This window comes from Sinohyriopsis cumingii, chromosome 5, assembly GCF_028554795.1.
Source record: "Sinohyriopsis cumingii isolate HCF-2022 chromosome 5, ASM2855479v2, whole genome shotgun sequence".
In the NCBI taxonomy this organism is placed as follows: domain Eukaryota; kingdom Metazoa; phylum Mollusca; class Bivalvia; order Unionida; family Unionidae; genus Sinohyriopsis; species Sinohyriopsis cumingii.
In genome coordinates this window covers 95,393,630-95,410,721 of record NC_142965.1, presented here as the reverse complement: position 1 = coordinate 95,410,721, position 17,092 = coordinate 95,393,630, and the positions used below count along the sequence as shown (strand labels likewise).

Here is a 17,092-nt window from a genome sequence, read left to right as displayed (position 1 = left end):
GAAACATCGGCTAAATTGGCTTGCCATTGATGATAGATGCTCTCCACTTCGGTGAGACTTCTGACAAATTTTCGTCAAATGGGTTTGTGTAAAATGTACGTGGCTTTTTCTTGTACCCATCGTTGCACTTGAAGTAAACGGAGACTTTTCAGACTGGTGTAGGCAGCACGATACAATTTCTGAGCTCATCCGTAACCTGCAGGATGGGCTTGATCATAGTAAAAGCTGACTAACAACTACTCCACTTTTTAATAAGTGAGCGACTCTTTGCTGAAGCTACTTTGGATGGGGCGAAATGGTGGTTTGCATATGGCTCTACGTGTCCGATGTGCCACGTGAGTAGAAGTTGAGGGTAGTGGTGGTAGTGGGGTGGTGGTAATGGGATGACTTTGGTATTATTTTCTTTTTTCACTTATGGTTTCCAATCTTTTTTTTTTTTTTGACTTCTATCGAAGGAGGAGTGGGCATCATCCTTTTGACCCAAGCTTCTCGTTGAAGGGTGGCGGAAGGGGTCAACAAAGACGCTGCAATCTTACTTGGAATGGGAGCTGCTGACGTTGTTTGACTTTTCGTACATCTACTTCCTCAGAAATTCGTTGGGCTGCGTCAGTTTTTATCTCTGGGGGTGGTGGTGGTAGCGGTGATGGACTTTACATTAGGGTCTTAATATCTTTCAGAGCTGGTAGAGCTGTTTCGTTTAAAGCTTTCTAGCGAACGGGCTGCAGTCGCTGCAACAACTGACCTTACTTTTGTATTTTTTCTGTTTCGGGCAAATTGTTGCGATCCACCAACGATTGCAATTCGTGTTGTAACTTAGAAATCTCGGTCAAATAAGGACTGGAAGGTAAATGCGGGTTCCGTTGTTCTTGCCAGCGACTGTATTCCATCCATCGCTTATAAGGCACTAAAGTCAGTTTTCCTCCTTCCATCTGATTTCAATGGTTAGGACTGAGTTTTTTCGACCCAAAAGGTCCCTTTTATCTTCTTGGTCCTATTTTTATCCTGCTTCCAAGTGTCCTCCCAGTATTGCTTGCAATGCTCTATTCAGCAAGGTCCTAACAACATGGGCAAAATTCCTATGCGTTGCACCAACATCTTTTTCTTTTGACGGAAGCGTATTTCCTTTTGGAACATTTGATGAAGAACGTAATCAACGTTTGGCTAAGCATTTTTTCTGATGTGGAGACAAATGTATCGTAAGGAGCTACGATGGTGCAGTAGTTTCTTCGTCTTTCTCTTTTCTAGCCAGATAGTGTTGTTCTTTTAGGGAACATCTTTCAGGAGCTCAGCCATCAGGAGCACAAAAACACTATTCGTCAACCTTTACCTCATGTCTTTTTATCCTGGAATGCGTAGCGACAGGAGATGCGGCCAGCGTCGATTCAGAACGTGGTTTGCGAATGTTAGGAACTTTTCTTTTTCTTTTCCATGGGAGTTTTTATTTCTTGGTATGTGACCTGGTCTTGACACCGTTGCTCTTTTTCTTCTTTTGCGTCCGTTTGGCTATTTTGAGAGTGGCTTGTTTTGAATGGAGAGGACGTTCGGGGCATTAGGATTCAATTTTAAGAGGAATCGAAAGATGACACTTCCTAGAGATCCGCTTTCTCTGTGTTTCAAAATGATTTGCTTTTTCGTTTGAGTGTCAATGCGGGAATCGGCCAGTTGCGTCAAGGCTACTTTATTTTTTTTCAAAAACGCGTTTGGTTTGATGAGGAATGTGAATGATGCTTTGCAGTAATTGACGCGCTCTCAACGTAAACCATAGTAAGACTTCTTTGAGACTGGCTAAGACACGAGTACGTATTCGTGGATTGTTCTCGCGACTGATGCCATACACGTACAAAACAATTTGACGGGAAGATGAGACTGAAGGGACGTCATGTTGACGTTGTATGAGACAGCCCCAAAGTGTCCGAGGTTGTTATAGATTTTTTTGTTATGTCGACGACGGGAAGTGCACACGACAGGCCAGCGATTAAATACACATAAAAACAATCAAAACGGAATATAACAAAGTGACTGTACAATATGTATGTGGTAACATAGGTGTCCTAGGTACAGGGTGTAATGTTTTTACGGTCTGTAATTGAGAGTCAGTCCTTTCACGTTAGAGTCGGTGTGCACTTCTCCTTGTATTTCCCGGTAACGGTACCCATAATTTTCGGGACCCCCACTAGCAAAACGTAGAATTTTGTCGTAGGATGCTCGTCCATCTTGGATTCTAAAGGGTCTCCTTCGATGTCAGGGTGACGTTGACCCAGGCAATCGATGTAGATGCAACTGTCTGTGTCAAAGTACAGGACAGGATCTCCTCACAGTTATAAAACTTCGTACAATATTAAGCGAGCATGGGCTGTCGCGTAAGCCGCAGAGATGACATTTCCACATTTTTCCGCCTCTACAAAGTTCAGTTCTTCTTCGTAATTGACTAAGATCAGTCCACATGAACGCCGTCCACATGTTTCATGCATTTGGTTTTGTCGTGAATCATCTGGAAGTAGCGGAAAGGTTCTGTAAAGTACTCCGGTCTGGGTAAACACGCTTCCATTTTCCCCACAAGCGATTTAACATCACTTTGGCAAACGATCGCCTTCCTTGGTTTTTCTCGATTTGGCTAAAGTGTTGCCTTCCAGTTCCCAGTATTTCTCTTTAAATTTGTTTTGGTCTTCGGGAGTATGGCACCAGGAAGGATAGCCTCTGACTTCCTGTTTCAGTTTAAAAAACGAATCTGACTCTCCTAGCCCTTTGGTACTGTTATGCCGTGGGAAAGTGGTACATTTCGTACACTTCAAACAGTTGGCATTCCAGGTCCAAAGCTTTAATCAAGTCCACGCTGACCCACGTTCCTGTCGAGGATAGTTTTTCCTAGGTGTGCTGGCAAGGTCGGTATTAGTTGCACGTTTCGGCACAAGTACGCCACAAGGGAAACATAAGTTTTCAATTGTAATGGTGAGGTAAATTAGGATGGTATGATTCCCTGGGAGGCAATTAATCAATCCTTCATATTGTCGAATGTTTTCCCGGTCGATGTGTTTCGTCAGCAAATGCGAGTGCCCTGCGGGAAAGTGACAATATTTGCACACGTATGGATACGACGAACACATGTCCAAGTTTCTGATTTCTTCTCATTTCTCCTCGTCGGCGTGGTACAGCAAACATGTGGCATTAGTCCGTCCTCCGTACAAACTGTCCCGTGGGTTCATATAGTCTACCAGCTTGTATCATTCCACAATGCGTTTAAACTAGGGATCGGTTTTTCAAACGGTGATCGTACTCGTGTTCCCACATTTCCACCACTTGGTATCCTTGCAGTTCTAACTTCAAGCGCCACTGACGAGTGCCTACGTACAAGTCTTTCATGGTTCGTTGTAAAAACTGATTTTTGGCGTCACGTTGAGGGGACATCCGTGAAAAATGCGTCCATTAACCTCGTACACGATCTTGGGATTTTCTAAGTACCATCCATCCACCGAATACGTTCGATAGTCTTTTCGCCTCTGCCGTTGCGGTCATGTTGGATCCATGTGTCTTCCTTGTCGCACAAGTAATATAGCCAGTGTAGAGCTTTGACAGAGTACTGACGTTTGAAAAAGATCGTCGTTTGAGGGCTTATGACAGCCAGCGTGCTTTTGGGCATGAATCATTAGCGGTACACTATGGAACACGCCCTGGCAATGGTGCAGGTTTCTTTCAAAGGATCGATCATTCCGTGTTCCATGAACAATTCTCGAATTTGTCCACAGCAACGCCGTAAAATGTCCACATCTGAACGACAATACTTTAACATTTCTTCCTGAAAGTCGAAAGGGTCCGAGGCGTGAATCTGGTACGAAGCGTAGAAAGCTTCTCGTTGCTCGGTACGCATCTTCTCGAGGTCGTAGTCGTGAGCCTCTGGATAATGGGATAGAAGAACGTGTTGATTGGCTTAGATATTGAAAAAGTGCGGACAATAGCCTTTGGTCATTTCTTTCATTGCAAACGTTTTTGGGAAATCGACTCGATGGCATGGCCAAGTAACTCGTCGAATATTTAAACTGTTGTGAACATTGCGTCTTCAAAGGTTGTCGGTAACAGGTTGGACTGACACAAGTACGCTGACATGCAGGACAATGCATTCGTTCTTGTCCTTCGTGCAGACAGGATTGAGAGGCCAACCATACTTCACATTTTGATCCACAATGTTTGTGATGCTCTCGATTGTTATAGCCATAGTCACATTTTTCACAATAATAACCGTATCACAGGAATGCGGTGATACTTGTGATGGCATCAAAATGTTCATCGTGATGATAGTCGTGAATGTATTTTCCGTCTTTGAAATCATTGCCTCGAAACAACGGAGGTCCACGCACGTCTTGAGGGTGCACTTTCAAGGTGTAGCGTGGAGCCAAGACGTCGTGCAAATTTTGCATTTCAGGATTGCTACAGGGTGTGTCTTTGGATATCCCCGCTTGCTGTAACAGGAATTTTGCTTCACGTTGTTCTTTGGTCCGATTTGATTTTTGAATAGTTTGCCAAGCTCTGCTCCATTGTGCCGGGTCGTTCTTGTCGGCATACGTTCGTCCCACCACGATGGCACAGGCTGAAACATATTGTCTTCAGGGATGTTAGTTCGGACAAGACTCGTTTTGGTGTTGAAAAAGTCGTCAATCAAAAACACCTTTTGCGTACGGTTCTTTGGGATAGAGACACGTGGGTTATGGACAGTGTCGCTTTTCCATAGGTAATATGAACTTGTCGTTGGATTGTTGCACGTGTGGAATCTTGTCTATGACATTAGAAGGTGTACATTCTGCTTGGCTGCTAAACACTATCCAAACGGGGGAGTTCAGACTGTCGTAATATATGGAAAGTCTCCTGCGATAGTCTTCTTTGGTTCCACATTGTCGTTTAAGTGTGGTTAACAAAGAATCCCACACCTCATGTATGAGCCCTTCTGCTTTCTGCAGCGGTACGTCGGACTTGAAATCTTTAAACTTCAACGTGTACGTTTAAAACCGTAGTTCTACATTTTCTAGAAGAGTGCTTTTCCGTCTCTAGAATGCCGTAGTACATTTTGGGTGATACTGGCGGACTTTAGTTGGGTGTAGACTCTCTGGGTCTTGATTCTGATTCACTCATGTTATCGTCAAAATTGTTGGCATCAATTTGAGACAAGACTTCAGCTACTGTGCGTGGCGATATATGCGATCGTTTCGTCTTGACTGCAGAAAGTCAAATGACTACATTTTAAACGCAATGGGTCACTGTATCCTTGTCAGACCAGAGCCTTCCCTTAAATTAAGGGTCACTGTCGTCCCTCCAAGTATTCATTTCTCTATCAAACCGACCAGAACGATGTAAGAGCCCACACAGATCGAACTTCTAATAAAAGCTTTGTGAAAGTTGTCTTCAGACAAGCCGACGGACTACTCTCACTCCTTACGAGATAAAAGTCACGATACTTGCAATATCTGTAAGAAGAAAGGGCATTGGGCTACAGAGTGTCCAGACCGTTAAAAAATCGAAACAGGTGTCAAAAGAGACAAACGTCAAGATACGTGTTATCGTTGTCAAGAGAAAGGACATTGGTCTTCAGAATACTCTAAAACAAAACAGGTGCAAGAGGCATAGAGGGGATCAGAACAGAAAGAAGAGGTACCCTCCCAAAAGCATGAAACCAGACATGTCCAGAAAGAGAAAAAAATAGAAGAAAAGAAGGAGGAAAAACCTGTGAAAGTGAAGAACTTTTTATAAAGAACAGAGAGAGTGAACAAAAGAAACAAAGACGTCAATGGACTTTTTAAATTGTTGTGTTGTGAATGTAATTGTAAAATTTGTAGAAAAATAAATCAGACAGAAAATGTAAGTATCTCTTGGTTTTGATGTTTTAGAATAAGGACCTTCACTCACGCATTCACAGACGTATAACATGGGCAGAAAAAGGATTGTGAGTTTCGATTGATTTTGGCAAAATGAATGATGTCTCTTTTTCGAGAGAAGTGTGTGGCCCTGAAAAGGACAGTTGAGTCTTTTTTTAAAAAAAAAAACTCAGGAACGGGACCTCATCAGCTTTAACTGCCTTAAGCCTTTGCCACGGCCAAGGCCTACTTGTGGACTTGCTCCTGTCAACGATTTGGTAGAAATCACTAAGGGTGGTATCTCAGGTGTAGCAACAGGATGGGGTTGTTTGGCTCGGGAAGATCTTTTTCTCATGGATCCTAATAAATAAGTCTGAGATATTTGTTTCAGACTCCTCAACTATGGCCAAATATCTAACAGTACCGTTGACTTTCACTGTCCTCCTCCTCTCTTAGACCTTGTTTCTTCTCTGCTACTGTTTCTTCTTCCTGTCGTTTCCTTCTTGCCTCTTCTTCTTATCGTTGTTGCTGAAGGAGAAAAGGTTGTTTTGCATCTTTCTGCTGATGTAAAACATTCTCCAATTCTTCTTTCTGTCTCTGTCTCTGTTTACAATCCTTGACGTGTGGTGAGGTAGAACGTGGCGAAGGTGCAGGTACGGGAAGAAATTCTTGCGAAGAAGAAAGAAAATCGACTAAATTCCAATTAAAATTGGTCTCTTATGGAAGAAAGACTGTATTGACTTTGGTAGCCGCTGCTTTACCATCGCTTCTCGTCTCCAATGCCGGTGCACTGCAGTTCATGGTCTTCTTAGTTTTCGTCATGTTTAAAAACTCTGTTGCATTGATTCACTGCGAACAAACGCTAGCGCATCTATATAATGAATGTGAGGTCACAGGTATATCTCATCGGATTGCAAGACAGACTCCAAACTATGACTGAATTTTGTAACGCGTGTTAGGATTTGTGAAAATACTCAGTCCATAAATATGCTGCATTAACTGTGATACGTTTGTATATTAGCTCTTTTCATCTACCTGCTAAATACCTTTGGTGTCCTCGTTTGCTATCGCGTCAAGTAGGCTTGAAAAGGCCATTCCAGGTTCGAATCAAGCTGGCGGGACAACAATGTGTGTAATAGACAATTGCAACTGTAAGTGCACAGTGATTTTGAAAACAATTACCCGCTTGAAGAAACAATTTTTGGAACAAGAAGAGCGATTTGATAGAAGTATGTGTCGGCTGCAAAGTGGCAACGTATTTTGTTTACGAGGCGCTACTCAGCCATTCAGAATTAACATCGTGGGTGCAACGTTTTCTATCGCTGCGGACGTGTCCATTACTACATAATCTAATAAATAGTTGCTTCAAATTGCATACATCATAAATCAAGGATAGATAAGCAGCATATCATATTAAAGAAAATGATCATCGTAATATATGACAACTCTAATGGCACAGAGAAAGGTGTTTATCCTGGGAAACGTGAAATTTGCGAACATTACGAAAACTGTAAATCTTATTCTCTTGCTTTACTTAAACTTACAAGCGCTCTGTCATGCCCCAGATTTGGCATTGGAGTGAAAAGTCATCCGATCAGCTGTGTCAGCCTATGACTATGTGGCTGAATATTCTCGTGCACGCTGACAATTCTCACCGACTAAAATGCAGAAATATCCAATGATATAGTAGATACTTTTGCCGATAAATCTAACGATGCTGTCAACGTTGTTTCTGTCGAAAAAGACACAGAAGAAAATAAAACAATATCAAAGATCGAAGCAATTTCGGATTCAGATCCTGATAAATTAATAGAATTCTGAATATTTTTATTGCATGATATGCATTTAGACAAATATGTTTATTATAAATATGCCTACTGTTAATTGATTTATTTGACTCTCTCGGGACAAGCCATAAACCTTTCGACAAAACACAACTTGTTGTGAATCAAACTGTCAGGCTCAACCAACGTGCACAAAATCATGGACTACGGATTTCAATAGGCGCACAAAAAGCCAATATGAGAACTTCACACAGATACGCTTAATCCGATTATAAAGCAGATCCTTGCAACGGCGCAGCTGCATATTAAAATCCCTTCAACGGCCCAAAACTCACAGGTCACCTGTGCTTTAAACCTCTGCCATATCGTAGCTTCAATAACACATGTGGCCGTCGTGTATGGTTGTCAAGTGACCAAAGTCTGCAAGTTTCTTCAGTGATTTCGAAGATTACACTCAAATCATCATACACGCATAAAACAGGCAAAGACGATATAGGGCTTGCTTCCAGGAATCATCTCAATGTTGCAGCGCGTGCTAAGTAACTGTCGTCAGTCACTTTCATGGAAAAATTTAATATTGTTATCAGAGCGGAATTTACAGTTCTTGGTTATTTATCATAATAAGACGTTTACTACCTATAATCTCACAAACATGGTTTTGAAGTGATGCCCTGGTCATCTTGAACCACCGATGAGAGCGTGTGCATCAAAAATGAAATCGATTAAGGTTTTGCATCAATAAAAACATATTAGGTTCAGGGTGGCCTCTTTTCGATGCATGGAAATTAAAACTTAGGTTTCCTCTTACATGCCTCTTCGTGTCTAATCATATTCCAACACCTTCGTGTAAACTACAACTGTTGTTTTGAACGGCGGTTTTATTCGCTCTTTATTCAGCACACGAGTATACAGATCAGCATGTAAAATACAAATAGCACATGAGTGAAATCAAATTTGAAAACACAGAATTTCCTAAACTGTTTACTGACATCAAAATGTGTGAAGGACTCCACCCTGGCATCGCCCTTAATGTGTTTGCTCTGACTAGTTGAATTCATAATAATGTTGTCTTGTTAAAGTTGAGTAAAAGGGCACGGCACAATTACTTGTATATAATATATTTCCAAATTGTGTACCAGTACAGTGAGGACAAGCGAAGAAAGTTTCCTTGTGGACGATACCTACATGTATTAATCACGCAATATTTGCTTGACATCCACGACGTTTACTGCCAGGCTCAAAGTGAAGCCGTAACTTACGATAGTACCAGTGCATGGAAAGAACATTCTGAAATTCAGCGCAGTGATTTGAAGAAAGTTCCATATATATCCAGTCATTCAAAGTCAGCGCAATATAAATATATATATTTATGTTGCGCTGACTTTGAATGACTGGATCTGACATTTAGGCCACCCCTATGGAGACATCTGATTACAACGGCGGATGCTAAACAAATCTCACGATGGCTGTCTTACATTGTAGTCCGGTACTAGTGAGCAACTGATCTGCATAATGTTTACCGAGATGAGAATGTGGTTGAATTGTTCCTAAAATCGATTTAGGTTGCAGCAACAAAACGTTCACAGACGTCATTATGACACCCTCTGTGATAAACGAATTTTCCTTAGGGATTAAATACTGGATCTTCATCGGAAAGGTTCTTTATCACTGCCAAATGACTAATGCGCACACATCACTCTCACTAAAGTGAGTGTAACGTGCAGCTGAGAATTTACACAGGCAAAATAACAAATCCGTTGTACTTCATCATCAAATAAGTCAAAAACCTTTCGGCGGATGGCAACGATCACACTATATCACTCGATAATACGGTGCGGCAGGGGTAGATCAGGAGTTTCTGAGATTGTTTCCGTGCCAAAGAATCTTCCTGTACGGATACATGTATGACAAGGAGAGGTTTCTTAAACTATGTTGCCACCGATTTAGGTCTTTTATTCATACTTGATTTCGGAGGAAGTTCGGCCGCCGATTACGCTTGCGCACACCATGTTTGGCTGTTGACACCATATGAACTACCACGTAATTTCCTGTATATTGATGTGTTCCTGCTCATGGATGTCTTTGCAACTTTCCGTGTGCATAAACTTGACACCGTTCATACTTCTCATTGCTGGTCATGCCTTAGGCTGCGCCGCTGTCGAAAACCATGATTGAACTGGAACCACTCACTGATACTGATGAACGTTATTTGTCAAGCTTGTTATTAGCGGCTGGACTGGAGTGCATTGAAACGACCACGTGCATTTGTAATTCTTCCTGCACGAATGTACTACCAGGTGGTTCCAACACTCGTTTGTGTGTGTTTGCTAGATCATGCAGAGTTAACTGTCAATCCAGTCTGATATATTGATTAATTCAACTGACCACAAAGGGTCAGTGACACATCAATGTCCTCCTTCTAACCCGCGTCGCCGACATTCCAGACCGTCTTGTGATCAACGATTCTTGCACGTACTAATGCTGGAATACTCATTTCGCAAGTGTATGTTTGAATCGTTCCACAATGTCTTGATTGTGATTTTCGACTGCCTATCTACCACGAAGTCTCATGAGGTATTTTTCCAGCAACGTAGCGACAGCTCCGAGAAAATGTTCACCACATGACGAAGACGCGGTCATATTACACGTTAACGTTCATATATATTTTGAACGCATCTTCGACATTTGTTGAATGTTTAGATGCCAGCGTCTTGGCTTCCTTATATCTAATATAATCGTTTAACACGTTTAACGCGCATTTGTATGTCCGAGTATGTACCCATTCGCGTGGAATAGATCTAAATGATGAGTTTCTTTGGGCATACTGAGATGAAGCCACCAATGGGTAATTCTGCCACAATACTTATTTGGTAGGTCACGATCCAGTCTTCCATGGGGGTGACTTGTCGCGCTAACTTTTAAAAGGCGAATTCACCCTTCACAAATCCACAAGGACAGTACTTTATCGCTGTCTACTTCTTGTAACGTTTATGATATCAAACCTCTACCTCTAAGTGCAACCTTGGCCCTACCGCCTCCTTTGTTAATTTATCTGGCGGTTGTTTCACCGACATATTTCCGGGATTCATGTTAATGTCATTGATAAGGGTCTGCTTTGCGCTTCGACGCACACATATATCTTTGGATGTATTATGTGCGAAATCATTGCTTGTAACATTCGGTATCGATTCGTTTTTCAGGTTCTTCTCCTGACATCAGTCAGTTTTCCATGAATACAGTGGATATCCAGGTTCGCAATAATCATGTGCAGCGATATGCTTTTACCTGGATATTTACTCAACGTTCCCTATCCCCACCCGGTCAACCTTTTCGCAAACCTGGAGCATGGAGCTGACCTATAGATCCAGATGTTCTCATGAATGTAAATATCATTTGCGACCCAAGCGTTTCTGGCTGGATATGTACGATTCAAGCTTTTTCTGAGGCATCGAACATCATAGGATGGCACGATAATAAGTATAAAATAATTGGTCTTTAAATTGCAACTCGGGAAAAGCTTTCATCGTCATTAATGAAATATTCAGCGATTAATCAACGCGATATAATTCTCCGTCAGTTATATTGAACAAGCAATGGCTCAACTGGAGAAAGAAAACTCCCGACTGATTTTCAAAAAAGACGTGCTTGACCGTATTACATGTCTTGAACAAAAGAAAGAACGAACAAAGTTTGTTTGGGTAAATCTAAAAGCGGACAAACAATTCCCGGAGATATAAATATGCTCATCAAAATTTTCAATAATTTCATGGCAGTTATACCATTTAGCAACATACTTGGTTATACGTGCGTGTGCGTGTTGCACCCGGCCGCGATGAGCCTGGGCATAATCAGCTGTCCAGCAATTCCAGTGTGGGGTAACATTATTAACAGAATTATATGGCTTCTAAAATATACCTACTTGACACGACACTTAGAGTCGAACAAGAGCTGCAAGATGAAACCACCAAAATAATCCTTGCACTTGTGCAATATAAACGCATGGGTGTTATCGTTAATCTTATTTGTGAATGCTCCTCAGCAACAACTGTAGCCTTTGACGTTGTTGGAACTGGGACCAAGGCAACATCCATAGGACGGGAAACCGGCCAGATTTGATGTAAAAGCTATGTATAGCAACTGTTTTGGCTGGTGGCGCTAGGAAATTAAATTTAGTACCGCTGCATACAAGAGTACGTGTATCTTCAGACATTCTGGCGGAAGAGCAAAGTAGTTCAATCACAATTCGCATACACTACTCGATGGCCATCGAAAATATAATTACTACCACAACCGAGTTCGAGACAGTAGTGGTGTAAATGGAAACCGTTTGACAACCTCGTGCATAGATGCATACACGGTGTGCTAGCGAAAGTAAAGATGCATTGATTCACAAAACGTAGATAAACGTTCGCGTATGCCTACAACGACTTTTATTTTGGGACGAATAAGCATCCTTGTAGATATTCTCGCATGAAGCCTTCTGTGGGCAATCATTAATACTGCGCAAAGACGAGTCATGAACGGGAATACTCTCGTGGGTGGTAAAAAGGGTAAAGTCGTCAAGAACAGAAAGCGTTAACACAGATCTGTAACATTTAATTTAAAACCCTTACATTCACATCACTGTTGGAACAGCCAACTTAATAGTCAACATGTTTAATTATTTAAAACTTGATACAACCAAAAAGGTAAGTCCACTTTAATAGTACAGTGGTGTGTAAACTTAACTTTTGTACGTAACTAAATATGAAACATTACCTTGAGTCAATAACATACACAAAGCTTTATTCACGTTGAAGAATCTCCGTTTTCTCAAGAAGCATCATTTCAAGTTCATACTCCATTCAAAAACTATGACAGAATTTTAAACATATGTCGGTACAATGTATTACACATGATAATACATTACAGATATTAGGCCTTGGAATTATGACAGAAAAGATCTGAAAAGCAGAAAATCGCGGAATAAGCATGACAATGGATATCTGTAAGAATCAGTGCACAATTTAAGAGTATTTCGTAAGCGTAAACATACAATGGCATTTGTAACTACTCTCGATAAACATGAAGGCATTCATATATTTTTCCGAATAAATATGCAGCAGCATACTGAACGACACTGTACAGATTATTCTTATATATGCGTCTCAAACTATATTATCATTTGTTTCTTGGATATTTGAAACATACAATCTACACAATGTTTATTTCACTCTTTATGCTTTCGGAGGTAACATTTCGCACCAGCTTTTAATTAATTAAATTGATTTGCCTCATTAAATGTTCCTTTTACAGTTATGCTTATATTCCATAAATTTATGTTTGGGTGATGAGAGATCGAGCGACGTATGAGTATTTTATCTATTTAAAAAAGTAAAATAATAAAATAGAGAGAACCAGTCATGCATACAATTATATTTTCATAAAGGATATACAATACATCAATTTTTTAATCAAAATGATATACATTGTTTTATACAGCGCCGTGGTATTAAGGCCATTATAATACAAAGTATATAATGTATGAATCCAATAACTTTCCTTTATCAGTATATCAGTATCTCCATGCACATTATCTGTTTGCATGAAATAAAAGTAGAGAAGAGTGTGATTATTTGTATTCAAATGTAATGAAATATTAGAGGAGATCTGACGATATATTCCTCTAATACTTTGTGCCTGAAGATGCATACAGTAAATGTCATAATAGCTGCACAGATCTATCTGCGTTTGTATTGATTTTTCTTATTCGAAATCTATTTAGCTATGAAATCACTTATTTCATTAATTAACAATTACTAGTAGGTACTAACATACAGGCTCCGAAGTGTCCCATAAAAATGAGAGAAATATTAAAATGAAAACCTTCATATACTATCAATAAATTAGTAAAAATGTTAAAGTTACTATGCTGGTTGTCGGCCGCGAGAATATATTATGTGAAATAATTAAATTGATCTTTATTAAGTTTCATTACATTTGCGATTTCTTATGTATAACAAAATTTTTGCAAATCCTGTACATGACTTTATCTAATTTTTGTTCGTGACTGTAAATTGTACAGATTATCCTTAGATCTATTGTGCCTATTTTAGGAATATTAAAAGCACACAATTTAACCGTACTAATAATAGCATTTTTAGTAAACATGTATACGAGACTCGGCCTTTTTCACTGGACAGATCGATCAGGGGTTATTTTAGAACAATTAGGTCAATTCTTATTGGCTATTTCTGGTAGATGATTATGTATTTTGTAAAATTAGAATGAGTAGTATCATCTGTCATGTGGGGTATGTTGTGAAATATAGTACGAATAAAAGTTGTATATAAGATAACTACGTAATCTTATTCATTCCTATTTTGGAGTCATTCTTATTTCTTGTGTTCAACTGTTGTAAAATAAGGTTTGCGAACGTGTTTCATGTTGTACTAAGCTAATATTTGAGAGGAATTCTTTTTGGTTCTTCAGGGGAAGTAGAAGGTGCTCATTTTTTGGGACTATACTATTACTCTGGATCTATTGTTAATCTTTCATAGGAGAGCAACTTCCCGTTTCTGAAGTTTAATAGGTAGATTTCATACTTTTAGACTTTTATATAACTGTTTCATTACTAGTTTGGATTCATTTCATAATACTGCCAGTTCCTCTCATATTTTCATTTATAAATTTGATAATTAAATTATCATTTACGTTTTATAAAACTTGTTAGTTTTGATTTTTTTAGTAACATATTTTATGACCATAGATTCGTAACAAAATGAGTTATAGAAAATGAATGTTTTATTGATTAAATGTAAATTACGTTATACTGGAAGAATAATAACAATACAATCTTTTTAGTTGCCCAAAAGTTATACTTATCTCCCTTTCACGTAATAAATCAATGTATTCTAATCGGTAAAACATTCAGCTGAAGTCGTGTATCACCTGATGATTCATTGGCTTCTAGACATCGAGGTTTTACTCGGAAATCAGCTTCATCTAGATGATCAATAATTTAGTCGGGAACAGTTTTTGGCATCACATAATTACCAATATTAATGCTTGATTTTAACTAAAGCATGTTTCTAAAGAAAACAAAGAATTACCCTATTCAATGACACGTCTATTTTTCAGTTAGTTCTATTGCGATGATAAATATCCACATGATTTCACAAACAAATATAAAATTTGCACTAATATGTTTTCGTTGGATTATTTAACTATAAGACCACATGGAGAGCTTGCAAAGTGGCAGTGGTGCATGTAAATACGTTGACAAATATATCATTTGAATGTACAAAATAAGGTAGTTTTCTTTATTTTAGCGCAAACGTCGTCTGCCGATGCCCCCTGCGTCTAAGCCACTGAGACCAAGAAAGAACTCCGAACTGTGGTCTCAGTCCTTTAAAGAGCTATGGACCTATTGCATAGATAGCAGGCTCATACTGAGTATAACCCTCTCGGTACTGGCAGCGGTCGGTCTGGGTGTGGTCATCTTTCTGGTAGTGACCAACATAGAAGGTAATATTTACCCGAAATCCACTTTCGTTTAGTAATTGATCACGTTAAATGTATGCATTTGGTCAAATACATTGCCCAATGAGAGATAAATGATTGCCAAGAGGTATATGGCCCAAATCCGAAAATCTGGCATTTTTTAGATTCGGTTCTTTCGTAGGCCTGTATTTCATTCTATAAAACGTTTTACCCGATCCAACATAAATCAAATGACCTTAGACTGGCATTATTATAGGCAAATTTATGTCATCTGGTTAGATTTGCATTCCCTATAAGTACATTTTATAACTGCTATTTTATTAAGGACGTTCCCCATATTTTAAAATCCCTTGCTGGTTCAGAAATGTAGAATACAACCCAGTGGACTCTGCTAACTGTTGTACACAACGAATCAATGAAGCTGGCTAGTGCTCTTTCGAATGGTTGTATGGGTTCAATTTGTGTCGGCTACTGTAGTGTGTTGCTTGACAAGACACTGTACTTTAAATGCTTTGCTCCGTATGTTCTACTTATGTTGCTGTGCCGTAAAACACCAAGGTCAACCCAAAACCTCTAATGTTTTTGACGGAAACAGATATGCTCATTGAAAGACCCGGAAGGACAATTTCGGTTAGAACTCTTGAAATAAGGTAAATAAGTTATATGGATATGCTAATAACAACAAATAGGCAGCACCTTCTTAGCGGAAATCCTGTTTGTACCATTGCTAATACTCAGACTTATACAATTCAAGTTCCGAAGGCCAGTTTGTTTTAATATGTACTTGAACTGAACTAAGAATTTTGCAAGTATTATTATTATTATTATTATTATTATTGACTTCAATACTTTTCCATTGTAAATGCATTGGGACGTGTATGTTTTCAGAGATGATAAAGTGTGGTGTGGGTTATATGCTACAGATAATGTTAATAGCCTTTTACAAGGGCGTAGAAATGGTTTTAGTTTAGGATAAATTTTTGATTCTCCCTGAAGTGAATAAGGGATTTATGGATCGCTATTAATATTAATTCAATAAAAAAGCGAAAGCTAAAACAGGACATGTGCAAATGAACAACTAGAATTTATAAACATATCTTGCGATCAACAACAGGCCACAACTGTCTCAAAGGTTTATCAACTAATGCATAAAAACTCATTTCTGAACCTTCAAAATAACGTTTTGGTTTGATAGAGCAAAAAGTGCATGACCATTAGTAACATGCAAGATTCCCACTGACCTGTGTTTTGGGAATAATCATATTAAGTTATGAAACCCAGAGAGGTCGTGCATTATATCGGTCCGGTCTTAGCAGCACCATCGACTTCATATTTTATCCTTTTTTCCGTCTTAATTACAATTTGTTCTTAACAGGCTTTGTCATTGGCATACTCGCGATTATTACAACCTATGCTATAATTTACAATCTCTCTCCCTCTCTCTCACTATATATATATATATATATATATATATATATATATATATATATATATATATATATATATATATATATATATATATATATATATATATATATATATATATATATACATGTGTGTGTGTGTGTGTGTGTATGTGTGTGTATCTGTGTGACATTGTCAAAACATTACCCACACTACATATCGTACCATATGCGGTTTTGGCTAAAACTAATAGTCTCATGCAGCGCATTCTATTGTATTTTATTAATGCTTTTCTCTAGCAATAGTAATAAAAATAATTCTTATTGATAATAGTAAAAGTAGTAGTCAAAATTTTATCTCTAACCGAGAGAGACTGTTTCTTTTTCCTTATCGCTGGGTCAATTCTAGACCATTTTTGTTCGACCTTAAAAAGGTTCCAATATAACAGGCACTGTATGAAGTATTCATACTGAATAGCATATACCATATATGCTAAAAGCTAATACTAATTTAGCGTTATATTATACGCCTTTTCTGACAATCGTATACTCATTATTCCAAGTATGAAAATAAAGTCATATG

General features: G+C 39.0%; 1 protein-coding gene across 2 annotated transcripts in view; it reads left to right on the top strand.

The window, feature by feature from the left end:
* Window positions 1–17,092, top strand: part of LOC149799807 (uncharacterized) — a 71,308-nt gene that overhangs the window by 19,903 nt on the left and 34,313 nt on the right. For both annotated transcript variants that reach the window (XM_089959223.1, XM_089959221.1), the window contains exon 5: window positions 14,935–15,130. In XM_089959223.1, coding sequence (XP_089815349.1) covers window positions 14,935–15,130 — 196 coding nt within the window. The remainder of the gene's footprint in view (window positions 1–14,934; window positions 15,131–17,092) is intronic.